The sequence below is a fragment of the Cottoperca gobio genome, chromosome 8 (assembly GCF_900634415.1).
Source record: "Cottoperca gobio chromosome 8, fCotGob3.1, whole genome shotgun sequence".
NCBI lineage: Eukaryota > Metazoa > Chordata > Actinopteri > Perciformes > Bovichtidae > Cottoperca > Cottoperca gobio.
The window spans coordinates 14,735,837-14,748,554 of NC_041362.1; the positions used below are offsets into that span (position 1 = coordinate 14,735,837).

Consider the following 12,718-nt stretch of genomic DNA (forward strand, 5'->3'; position numbering starts at 1 on the left):
GACCAGGAGTTTAAATTCCCGGTAAAGACGCTGCTTAAAACGAGTTTTCACTGGTTAACTAACTTCCTCTATTTACCTTCGACGCCTACCTCTCTTCTATTTCTGTTGTTTTACTCATCTTTTCACCCCCGATGTGATTGTTTCTGTCTCTTTCCCTTCCTCTGTATGGGACAATGCACACAGGTAAGTCAGGAAATGATGATAACGGTGATGTTGAAGAATGTGTGGTGATGTGGGCAGGGAAACGTTGATAATGGTGTTTATGAAGAAGATGACGAATGTGGTTCGGATGAGGGAGACATTGGCGGTGCCAAACGGAGAACCGCACTAATGATGAAGAGGACACTGGTGATTTGTATCTGCAGACCAGTTTTGAGTTTACATTTGTCTGCTTGGTTTCGGCTGTTGAGCTACAACACTACACTGGCGTTCCAAGTCTGACGATTCTGCATGAGCCGAAATGCTTGTGTTAGGGTCAGGTTGAGTTTAGAGAAAACCTCAAGGGAAGAAGTGGAAGTCCATACTGTGACCAGAAAGAACTTTGTGTTTGTGTTTTTCTTTAGTCTGGATTTTTTTTCCACAAAAAATTTATTTGATCATAACTAGAGTCAGAATGATGTCATCTCCTTCTAAGACACACACACACACACACACACACACACACACACACACACACACACACACACACACACACACACAGCCTTAGGCCACACTGCTGCTGAAGAGTTTTTCTGAGTTGAGGTTTTTATGCAGCTGTCTCTGCCCGCTGGTGTGTGTGTGTCTGTGTGTGTGTGTGTGTGTGTGTGTGTGTGTGTGTGTGTGTGTGTTTGTGGGCCCGTTGTGGTTGTGTGTGTGTGTATGAAGATGGATCGGTAATGCTGCAGTGTGTATGCACGCTCTGTGTATTTGGGTGTGTGAGCTTTTTGCACGTGAGGGTGTTAGAGGTCACCATCAGGACCTGGCTGAGGTGTGTTTCTGCAGAGTCCTCTGATGTGACTACTAACATATGTTGTCTGATCTCTTCTTCTCTCTTCTCTCCTTCTGAATCAGCCTCTGCTTTCTGTTTGATCTCGTCTTTCTAACATCTTTTGTTTTTCACCTCTCTGTCTGTCACTTGCTATCTCCTCTATATCTATTTCTCTTTATAGTCTCTTTCTCTCTTTCTTTATCTTTTGTTTTTTCTTTCTCTTCTCTCTTCTTCTTTTTTCTCTCTCTTGCTCTCTCTCTCTTCTCTCTCCTCTCTCTCCCTCTCCCTCTCTCTCTCCTTCCATCCCCCTCTCCTCCCTCTCTCTGTCTTCCCTCTCATCTCTCCCTCTCTCTCTCTCTCGCCCCTCTTTCTCTCTCGCTCTTCTCCTTTCTCTCTCTCCTCTCCTCTCTCTCTCCTCTCCTCTCCTCCTCCTCTCTCCCTCCTCTCCTCCTCTCCTCTCTCTCTCTCTCTCTCCCCTCTCCTCTCTCTCTCTCCTCTCGTCTCCCAATCTCTCTTCCCTCTCTCGTCTCCCTCTCTCTCCCTCCTCCCCTTGCTCTCCTCCCTTCTCCTCTCCCCTCTCTCGTCTCTCCTCTCCCTCTCCTCTCTCTCTCTCCTCTCACTCCCTCCTCTCTCTCCTCTCTCTTCCCTCTCTGCTCCGTCTTCCTCTCCCTCGCCTCTCCTCATCGCTTCTCCTCTCACCTCATCCTCTCTCTCCTCTTCCTCCTCACTCTCTCCTCTCTCCTCTCTGCTCTCTCTTATCTCTCTCTCTCTCTCTCTCTCTCTCTCTCTCTCTCTCTCTCTCTCTCTCTCTCTCTCTCTCTCTCTTTTTTCCTTCTGAGAACAAATAAAGATTCTGATTTTTTGAGGAACCATTTTGTTTACCCTGCAAAAAAGTTTAACATCTGAAGGTGGTTCTTTGATCTTTTTTGGTGAGCAATGTGTGTATTGTGGGGCTCTCTATATTTCTTACTAAAAAAACACTTCAAACCATTGTTCTTCGAGGTGTATGTGATGGTGTTTTTGCGCTGATGATTGTTTATGAAGGATGTTGAATGCTGATTGAAAATCCATATCACAGGTTGAGGTGGCTCTTTGCATAGAAGTTTGTTTGCTGACGGTTTGTGATTATGGTCTGCTTGTGGTTTCACACTATGAATGGGTCATATCTAGAAGGTAACGCAAGATTTGCGAAGCTCTTAAGATAGTTAAGTTTGTGCATTGCCCTCGAATGGTTAAGGTTAGAATAGGTTGTCGGGCAGCGAGTCTCGCAACAGCTTTTGCAGTTTTGCTAATCTAGGGTTACCTTCGACAAGCAACCCTGCCCAAGCCTTTGAAGAGTCTGATGGTCTCATGGTTGATCAGGTGAGCGTTTAATTGTGTGACTGACTTACTGGTGACAGACCGCTGGTTTATGGATTCATCGGTCAGATAAAGAATGGTCATATACAACTATTGTCTTAAGTTATCATTGTTCATCTGTCTGTCCATCGAGCAATCTGTTGTCAATCCTCCACCTAAAGACTCCTTGCATCCATCTGTTCACTATTTACTGCTGCCATGCATCGACCCATCTGTCCTTACCCACTTTTATTTGTCCTCTCTGTGTTCACAGTTTCCTCATGTTTGTTTATTTGCATGCTCTGGGTCTCGGTCTCAAATGAAACCTGTCCTGGAGTGCACTACTGTTAACAGAAACGTCACCGCATAAAAGCTTCTTCTTATCAAAACCAATGTTTTCAAATCTTACAGATGCATCTCACCCTTTATTGTGTCTTATGCTCTGCAAGGCTCATAGTTTGGCCTCCATCAAATACAACAAGAGGAGCTCGGAGAGCATGTCCTATCTCGTTAACGTGAAAGGGAAAAATCATTTGTGCATCCGTGATTCAGATCCGCTCCAAAGTTTTAACCTCCTTGGCGGAGAAAAGCATTTTTTTTTTCAAAGAGGTGTTTTATCAAAAACAAACCTAGTTGCATCCCTGGTATTAAAAAAGCATTTAGCCTTCAATTAGAGTGTGATATGGGAGATGCTTACTACATCAGCTGACATTTCTTGGCTCAGGTGTTGTGTACTGAATTGATACTTTGTGGCACTTATTTTATTTCCCTATGTGGAAAATTCTTCCCATCTGGTTCCCCAAACAGGTTAAAACAAACGCAAGTAATTAGCTACAAATACAATTTGACCCTGGTGTATTTCTCATTTCACATATTTCCCCAAACTATAAACAGGCTGGCTTAATTTCATTTGGTTTTGCGAGTTTTGGAGACTTAATGAGTTTGTAGTTTTCCTCTGGGTGATGTTGTCAGAGGACACTGAATCCTTGTTGTGTTAATTAAAGCTCAGCGCAGTGATGGAGATGGGAACAAAAAGGAATAGCTCGGCCCAAAGTCCCCGTGAGGCGTACTGTCGGGAAAATATAGTTTTCAAGTTAATAACTTGTTTTATGTACTTAGATGGACGCACATCTCGTGGGTATATAAGCTTTTTTTGTGTGTTCCCAGTGGTCAGAAGGAGGAAATGGAGTGGACTGAAATGAACAATGACTTTTTTTTTCAATGACTTGAGAAAACTAATTCTACGTAATGTGAATTGCACAATACTCTTTGAGATGATTTTATTTTGTCATCTGTCACTTCTTTGTAAGTACTTAAGATAGCCAAGAGTTTGATTCGAGTTTGAAATGTAATCTCTAGCAACAACATTAGTAGACACAATTTCAATATGATTAAGTGCCATATATGGAATATCTTGTAAGCCAATGAAATATGTTTTCAAATTGTGCATCTTCTGAGCAAATATCTAAATAGATTCTAAGTTATTCCCAGTGATCTTTTGCATACTGGTTGTATGATTTGGTTTATCATATCTCAGCATGTCTCCACAGCTGCAGCATATAATTAACCCACAATTACACCATGATCACCATAATCTCATGGCTGTGAGCCTTTTCTTGTTCCACTATTCTAATTAAAATCCAACCAAAGAATCTGGTTGAAATACCAAGAAAAAAAGTTTTTGGCTATTTACTTACAGCCGAGGGATGCGGATTTGAGTTAAATGCTCGTTACCAAAAAGTTTGAGCTCCGTGCGTTACACTTTTTTTACGGCCGATCCAATGTAGTGCACTGCCACAGGACATTTGAGACTTCAGTGACCCCGTTCTGTTTAAAATTGGAGTTGAATATGTTTTAAATATTTGAAAAAGGAAAGCATATGCCTGAGGCGTGCTTGATTTATCCTCTCCTGAGAGTGGTATTTGTGTATCACTTTGAAGGTAATAACAAATTACCTTTTATAGCCACATGGAGAGTTGAATCAAGCTCACCCCAAGTACCGGCACCTTGTTTTGATATTTGAAACCATGTTCAAGTAATGTCATCTCACACCCTGGTTCAACCCACCATTCGCCTTCTTTTGTTTTCCTCTCCTTCTCCCCCCCCCCCCCCCAATCCATCCATTCCTCTCCATCCCCACTCCTCCCCTTCCCAATCCACCCCTCCCCCTGTACTCATCTCTCCCCCACCCTCCTCAACAGTGTGGACGGGATGCCGAGAACTTTGATCGTTTTTTCACACGCCACCCGCCGGTGCTGACCCCTCCCGATGAGGAAGTGATTCAGAACCTGGACCAGGACGAGTTCCAGGGATTCTCCTTTATCAACCCAGAGTTCCCAGGAGCTGATGTTACCACACCTGCCGCCGAGCAGGCTTGATTTCAGCTCATGCACTGACACATGGATACACACACATACACACAAACATATACATAATCATTTCCCCCCGTCTCAATCCTGTGTACCCTGGAACATACACACACCCAAACATAACTTTAAATATCCTGGAAAATATTTGTGCTGTTACAGGAACCAAGAAGACTTGAACTGATCCACAGACTGTACACACAATAACACGTATACGCACATTTGTTGTTCACACTGCTGCAACCTGGTCGATGTGTTGGCCTCTTCTGGGCAGCATAGGGTGGCCTGAATGCATTTTGCACTCTAGCGCAGCTCCAAAAAATATGATTTAAACTAAGAAATTGAGATAATTCGCTACTATGTTTCTGTATGCTGTCCTGTATATCAAAATGTTACGACTTATCAAAATGTGAGTCATTGACTTTCTCCAAGCTGCGTTTGTAAGAAACAAGATGCTTGGAAGGGTGATTCACCACAAGCTTGTTGGATCAACTTGTTACTCACAGTGTGAACAAAGTGTGTTTAATTTGCCAGTCCTCGTCAGAATAAGGATTAGAAATGAATGGCATTTAAAAGATCTTAAAATCAAAGGTTACATTGAGGGGCAAAAATGATTCTTAGAAAATATTTTGCATCGTCACAAATGCAGTAAATGTATAACCTAACTACAGATTAGTAGTCAGGTCATGATTCCTGCAGCACACACAAATACACAACAGCACAATTCCCATGTAACATAGCTTCAGCATTCCATGTTATTACATTTTTGGGGTGGAAATTGTGATTTAACTTTTCTTTTACTCATTCCTCAACTATTTCGACGCATTCTGAATTTAGCCAGTACTTCTGGTGTGCTTTTATTCAATGTGTAATAATAACAGCGTCTGTATGTTTATCCTAATCTTAGCTAGAACTGGAATGCTTCACATACTTGTGCATGAGTTTCTATATCAAAAATAGCCCTGGACTTTGTCTCCCAGCTGCATTTTAGCATCTTATCTCTGCACCACTCTGCTGCCATTCTGCTGGCAAAATATATATTTAAAAAACATATTTGGTGTATGATTTTACTCAATGAGACAGTAGAAGATTTGTGCCACAAAAGATCACAACTATCTTATTTTCTATGCGTCTTATTTGTTGTTCAGCACTGGGATCATGTTGGTAAAATGCTGTTGGGAAATGGAGTCTTTATATAGGCTTTTAGTCAGTTCAATGGATAGATAATACTACTTCTTATACTCATTTTCTGTTATCTAGTATATAAGCAATGAAAGAGACGAGCAGTTGGTTCCTTTGTGTTTTACAAAAGCATGATTCCGATACCTGGGCGTTTGTTTACAGCATATGTGTGTGCAAATTAATATTTTATGTATGCGAACGAGCACTGAGTATGAAAACGCACAATTACGTGTTGCATTTTTGTACGTGTATCAATGCCTGCCTTCCCAGCGCCTTGCCTGGCCTTGCGTTTACATTTGTTTGTATGGTGAATGTGTGCACCCCCCTTATATCAAGCAGTGTTGGTATGATCCACTTTACTTCCAACCAGCGGCTCCACAAGTAGCAGAAGAAGCCTACTGAAAACTGAAACAACTAGCAAATAATATTTCAATGTCAGCGAGAGAATAATGATACTGGACAAAAAATTGTCTTAACGCAAGCTGTGTACAAGTTAGTGTCTTACAGTAAACCTTGTGTTTGAATCATCGTTTACGTTCAGTACTGCAAATTACACCTTGGTAGTTCCTGGAAAGCACCACCTCAGTACTAGAATCTCAAAAATGTCCTTGGCCTGGGAAAGGTTTCTGGGGTAGAAAAAAGACCACTAGCTGGAACTCAAACAGCGGACCAATATGTCATGCAGCTCTACTTTTCTGATCTAGTTTGTAGGTTACGTGGGAAAGGACTCACTGTGATTGTTTATTTTAACAAGTATCCATCTGCATGCACAATAAGAATCTCCATCCCAACTACAGCAGCAGCAAATGAGGACACAGGTTAAAGCTAGGCCTTCTGAAGCAGGTGTGTGTGTGTGTGTGTGTGTGTGTGTGTGTGTGTGTGTGTGTGTGTGTGTGTGTGTGTGTGTGTGGTCTTGTTTTCCCTAGCTAGCAATAATCGTGTTGACAGGAAGGCAGAATTGGTAATGAACCAACCTTCAGAAGGCTCAGGTTAGGACTGTAATTAATTCACATGCAAGAGGCTGTGAGGTTATGAAGCTTATAGCTGGGCATATTTATGCGGCCTGAGAGAAAGATCACTTCAGTGCAGCCGACATTGTGTAGAAGTAGCTGAAGTGCTTCCTCATATCACACACCTCTTCATCACAGAGGGACATCAGGTGAGTTTTTTTCTGCAGGTTCACTGGTGTTTATCAGTGGCATGAAGTTTTACAGTATCTGCAGGTGAAGAAGAATAATGCTACAGCATCATGCAACGATTATCTGTCATGCTAACAGGCGCGGAGTCTCTGTAGTTTCCACAAGCATGACTATTAATGAGGGATCAATGCATCTATGATGATGAGAATAAAATTATTGTTTCGAAAGAGGTTTCTAAAATATTTGTTGCAACTTACATGACAGTTTGACTATAATTTGGCTTAGGCCTTAAATATCTCTCAGAAACATTGTAAAACATTGGCCAGCACAAAATGTCATTAAAAAAATGGGGGCCAGAGGGTAAAGGGTTAGCACAAACCTGATCCCTTTAGGAATGACAAGAATTCAGACTCGAAAGTCATGCAGTGAGGATTTCCAATTTCTCCTTTAGCTGAGATCAGTGATCTGTATGCATGAATGCATGTTTGCATTATGTTTTTTGGTGGCATTGAGATCTGTTTCCGTGAAGTAATTTGACTTTTTGATTGGGTTAATGGGTGGGGGGGGAGTTACTGGTTTAGGGACAGTCTTAACTAACAAGTTTGTCCTGTCTGTTAGCTCTAGTCTCAAACTTTAAACTGCTGAGGAGTTCAGCGCAGTAGAGCAGCTTTAGCGCTTTCACATTTCGTCCACGATTATGAGTCTGAAATTAAATGTGTTTTTATGACTTGACGACACAAAGCTAAAAAGTCAGTGTTTCCTGTATGATAACAACATCAAATAACTATATAAACTTATACATAAACATATATAACTGTGTCAAATGTTGATATTTACACCATGTGGTCAGTATTGTAAAGGACGAGAGAAGTCTTACTTCAGGTTTTGTGTTTTTGTTTCTACGATTTCTTCCTGCTGAAGGAGAAGCAAAATGGACTCTGCATGAAAAATGCTTTACCTTTTTATTAGTTAGGATTTATATACATTTAACATATTAGCGTTAATAATGTTTTCTGTGTGTGCATTGCTTCAAAAGACGTGAAAAAAATGCTTCTCACAATGCTCTCCATGTGCCAAAATTATTTTGTTTGTTTGTTTGTTTTCCAGGAATAACAGGCATACCTAAAATAAAAAGATTAAATGTGTGTTAGGGGATGTTTGCTGTTGTTTTTGTGTTTATATGAATTGTGTACATCTTGATGTGATTTTCTTTTTTTTAAATGGCTGTCGTGAGTGAAGAGGTAAGCAGAAAGATTAGAGTAGGACGGAGAAAGAGAGGAATGAAAAGAGGTGAAACACAAGAAAAGGGAAGCAATTCAACAATGACGGGAGGAGAGAGGAAGAGGTAGTAAGAAGGGACAGTAGAAAGGAGGAAGGGAGGGGACAAGGAAGCAAAGCGAGGCTCTGTGAAGCGGGGCAGGCGGCTACGACAGGCTGTGCATATTTCATGGCTGCCACTTATCATAAGAGCCTTTCCCTGATGGGATAGCGTAGGTCTGATGACTTCAAGGAAATAACATGCAGAACACGGCCTACATACACACAGCCCTGCTGAGCCACTCAGCCGCTTCACGCCGCCTCTAAAGCTGCTCGCAATCCACTGTAGTCGCAGCTGCTGCTGCTCTGACTAGCAGCACATTGACTTTTAATAGGGGTTACTGGATCTTGCACCATTTACTATTCCTAATATAATGTTTACAACTATCGACAGAAACTAACAATGGAAAACAGTGTCTACAACACACCAATCATCCACTGGGAATGCTTTTGTCTGTGATCACTGGACTGGTGATGTTCAAAATCCAATTGATGGCAAAGAAAAAACTATGCCAGTGAGGTTTAACTTTAGTTAGTCAAACCTGTTGAGATGAGATGATGATGAAGTTCTTTACATTAGGGAGGATTGTCGAGGCATGTGTGACTTCTGGCTAAGATGGTTTTAAAACTGTTTTAGTGTTTGTCAGAAGAATTAATAGGATTCTCGGTTGCAGACTTTGCCATTTTTTGACAAACCTTGTCTGTGTCTTAATCAGGCATGCACCTTGCTGAGCAAGCTAAAGCCTGCGTTTGCTGGTAGCTTAGCGTTTGTTATGCTAACAGTACCTGGCCTTGCTCCTCGCCAGTTCCACCATCTCGTCCAAATATGGTCACGTCTGGCTCCCAAAAACCAAAATGCCACACGCGAGGCTTCAAAAGGGTGCAAACCAATGGGTGATGTCATTGTGACTATGTCCACTTCCTATATACAGTCAATGTTTTAACCCAGGCAGGACTCTGAATATACTCTACACAATGAGTCAGCCCTGTGTTGTAATGTAATGTTGCTTTCTAGTCTAGACGTCACACTTTCTTATCAACCAAACACCCAAACAAATGTTGACCTCTAGGTTGTTTCATGTGTTGTTTGCCTCAGCCATGTAACAAGCTGAAGGATTATGTTTTGGAAAATCTGCTTACTCGCATTTTTGTTGAGTTTTTAGCTTTTCTGTCATTTTCATTTTATTGAGCAGATAATTGTTCCTGTGAAGTGATGAGGTTGATGAACTTTTAATTAGCCGGCTGATTAGCAGGCAAGCTAAAAGAACATCCTGGATCGATATACAGTACTGTCACACGATAGATAAATGATTCATTCTCGGCAAACGGCTGAAGAGTACCTTTCACGTCAACCTTCAATGTCGAAATAATTATCTTCAGTAAAGTACATTTCCCTGGTTACTGCTTTTAACTTACACTTGTAGCTAATACAATTGACCTGCTGCTCTTTATATTTTCGTGTTGAAAACTAACGGCTTCCTGTTGCTTTGTTGCCCATACAGTTCTTCACACGAGGCATACCCCACATTCCTCTTTGTTAGCTGTATACTAACATTGTGGTGTGGCTGTATTTTATGTAAATTTATCATAACAGCAATACAAACTCCTGTGTAACAGTAAGTTCCAGCACATAAGCTGTATAAAGTTTGTATTGGAGTGGATGTAATAGCCATGTACACAGTAAGCCGCAGCAGTGCTGGAGTGTGTGTGATAATTAATTCCAAATGTTGCGGCCCCCAAATTAAAGCCAGTGGCTTCAGCACAAAGCAGCATGCGCTTATCAGCCCAAAACAGGTCAGCGTTCGATACCGCCTTTCATTCACCCTCCTCTCCTCTTCACCTCCCCGCATCCTCTGTGCCTCCCACTCTCCCCGCATCCTCAGCTGACATAGGCTCGTCTCCCGCTAATCCTCTCGTTACTGAAAAGAGATGGGGTGAGAGAGAGAGAGAGAGAGAGAGAGGTGGAGGGGAGTGAGGCAGGAAGGCAGAAAGAGAGGAGGAGAGGAAGAAGGAAAGGAGGTGTAAAGAGACTAAATCAAAGAGCTTCTCTATTAAAACCACTGCCTCTGGAACACATCGACTTGAAAAACAAGTGTGTGTGTTTACCGTGATGCTGCTGTATGTTCCAAGCTTTCTATCTATACATCTATACCAAGGGCCACTGATATTTATCTCACTCCCTGTCCTTTGCTGCATCTCTTTCTCTTTTTTTTCTCTCCATATCTCTATCTCTCTGCCTCACAGCATTAACTGCAATTGAAGCGTGTTGAGATGGAACACATTATGAGCTGGCCTACATGGCTGGCAGCTGTGTGTGTGTGTGTGTGTGTGTGTGTGAGAGAGAGAGAGAGAGTTTACATGTGTGTTTTTGGTAAATAACCACATGCACGATCTTCATCAGTGTACATAGTGGATATACAAGGTTTTGGAAACGCATGCATTCACATCCGTACACATGATTATGATTTCCAGTCAGAGTGCCTTCACTGCAAATCATACGTTGAGTGACATTTAGTTTGACAGTATATCAATCAGCAATAGTGAGTACTGACATGGATAAGAAAGATTTCCTAGAATGTTCCTTCTGGATATGAAAATGAAAGCATATATGGGATTGATGTACTCAAACCGTACTGATAGATGCATCCATCAGTATTATAGTGATGGTGATTTTAACTGACCCTTTGCTAAGGCCCGCCCCCACCCCCTGTAGTTAATGTTGCTATGCCTGTCATGCCTGGTAACAATAGTTAATTCACCACTCAACTCAATGTATCATTTTATTTTTTAAAAATAGGTCCTTGATTTCTAGCTAGCTACCGTCAATACTGTCAGCTGAAAGGACCATTTTTGCAAACAGATTTCGCCAGCTGTAGCTCGCTAGCTAATTAAAGAAGCAGTGTGTAGGATTGAGTGGGGAGGTGAAGTCAGCATCCTCACTCATTGATGAAGCAGCATTGTTCTTGCATTGCAGAGCTAGTAATCTTAGTATTATTATAAACATAATGAGGAGAAATGTAACACCAGACCAGTTATTTCATTCTACCCTAATAAATCCAGTATAGGCCTATCTCCACACACCTTCAAGTATAATCATCCACACGTGTGTGTGTGTGTGTGTGTGTGTGTGTGTGTGTGTGTGTGTGTGTGTGTGTGTGTGTGTGTGTGTGCGTGCGCGCACAGAGTCTTTCAAAAGTCACAGTCGCATGTATTTATTGAGCCCAGTATCCACGATTTTCCCTTTTAGCGGGTTTACAAAAAATCATCTTATTCCCTATTCCCTTATTCAGCTTATCAGCTTCTGTATAATGTTTACATTGAGTGACACATTCAAACCCAAGACTATGTTTTTTTTCAAATGACAATAATGTAAACATCTTGTGCATTTGGTGTCTTTGGAAACTTTGGACCACTTACAGTTTAAAACAAAGTTCTGTGGATTGGAATGACGTTTGGCTGCACAGCAGGATTTTGCACTGACAGTAGTGTTGAAAATGGTAAATAAAACTAGAGTTAACAAAACAACATTTCTGAAATATAATTTGCACATAAATACATCACGTCCATTTGAGTGTTGTACCAGGACTCTCTTGAGAAGAGCCGTTCATAGTGGATATCATGCCCAGGAACGTGATGTGGATCTGGGCCAGCTGTGGCAGGGGTGTCCCTGTGGATGGAGGGAGCTCCTCTCAGGCGATGGGGGAGTTGGCAGATGAAGGTAGGAGATGCAACATTGGTTTGTGGTTCCTGTGATCTTGAAAGCTCTCCTGTCCCTCTCTGTCTCTCTCGTTGTTGTTTCTGACCCCGCCTTCCTCTGCCTCGCTCTCATCAAAAAGCAGAAACAGGCAAGCTTGTATCGACCAACATTATAGTCAACATCTCCTTTGCTAGATTCTCCTCTTCTTCAGTCCTGTCTCTTTCTCTCATCACTTCTTTCCTTCCTCTTCCTCGTGACGTGAGTTAGACTGTGGCTTCAGCTATTTGTGTTTGTGAAACGCTCATGGTGTTAGAGGCTCAGACTCTGTGGATGTATTCGTGGTTGTGGATTTTCTGAGATCGCCCCTTGTGTGTTTTTTTCTGTGACCGCTACTCAGTGATATGAATATTTATGTGGCCAGCTTTTATTTGATCCTTTTCATTCTCTCCCTCTCTGCTGCTCTCTTCATCCCACTTTACTTCATGATTCTATCTAACTATCTGTGCTCATATTCTTTTTTGCACAGACTTTTGGTGAAAAATGTACCGCTTTTGTTTTGAAGGACTTAATCTGCTCACAATCATTTGTCCCACATGTAATAATCCACACACAATAATAATTAGTGTTGTATAAATCTGCAAGAGGAGTCTTGGTTGTGGCAAGCACGGCTAAGAATATCCTTCTAGTGATAAAACATTCAAACAAAAAAGGA

The 12,718-nt window shown here is 41.7% G+C and overlaps 1 protein-coding gene across 4 annotated transcripts in view; it reads left to right on the top strand.

Annotated features, from left to right (window-relative positions):
* Positions 1–12,718, top strand: part of prkcbb (protein kinase C, beta b) — a 104,173-nt gene that overhangs the window by 72,802 nt on the left and 18,653 nt on the right. The window contains exon 17 of one of the 4 annotated variants that reach the window (XR_003832633.1): positions 4,507–6,760. The exons of 1 other annotated variant lie outside the window; for it this stretch is intronic. Coding sequence is in view for 1 of the 3 variants with exons in the window: in XM_029437445.1 (XP_029293305.1) it covers positions 4,507–4,683 (177 nt within the window). In the remaining 2 variants the exon portion in view is untranslated. Of the gene's footprint in view, positions 1–4,506; positions 8,148–12,718 lie in introns of those variants that run through there. 2 more of the 4 variants (XR_003832634.1, XM_029437445.1) reach the window with 2 other exon arrangements.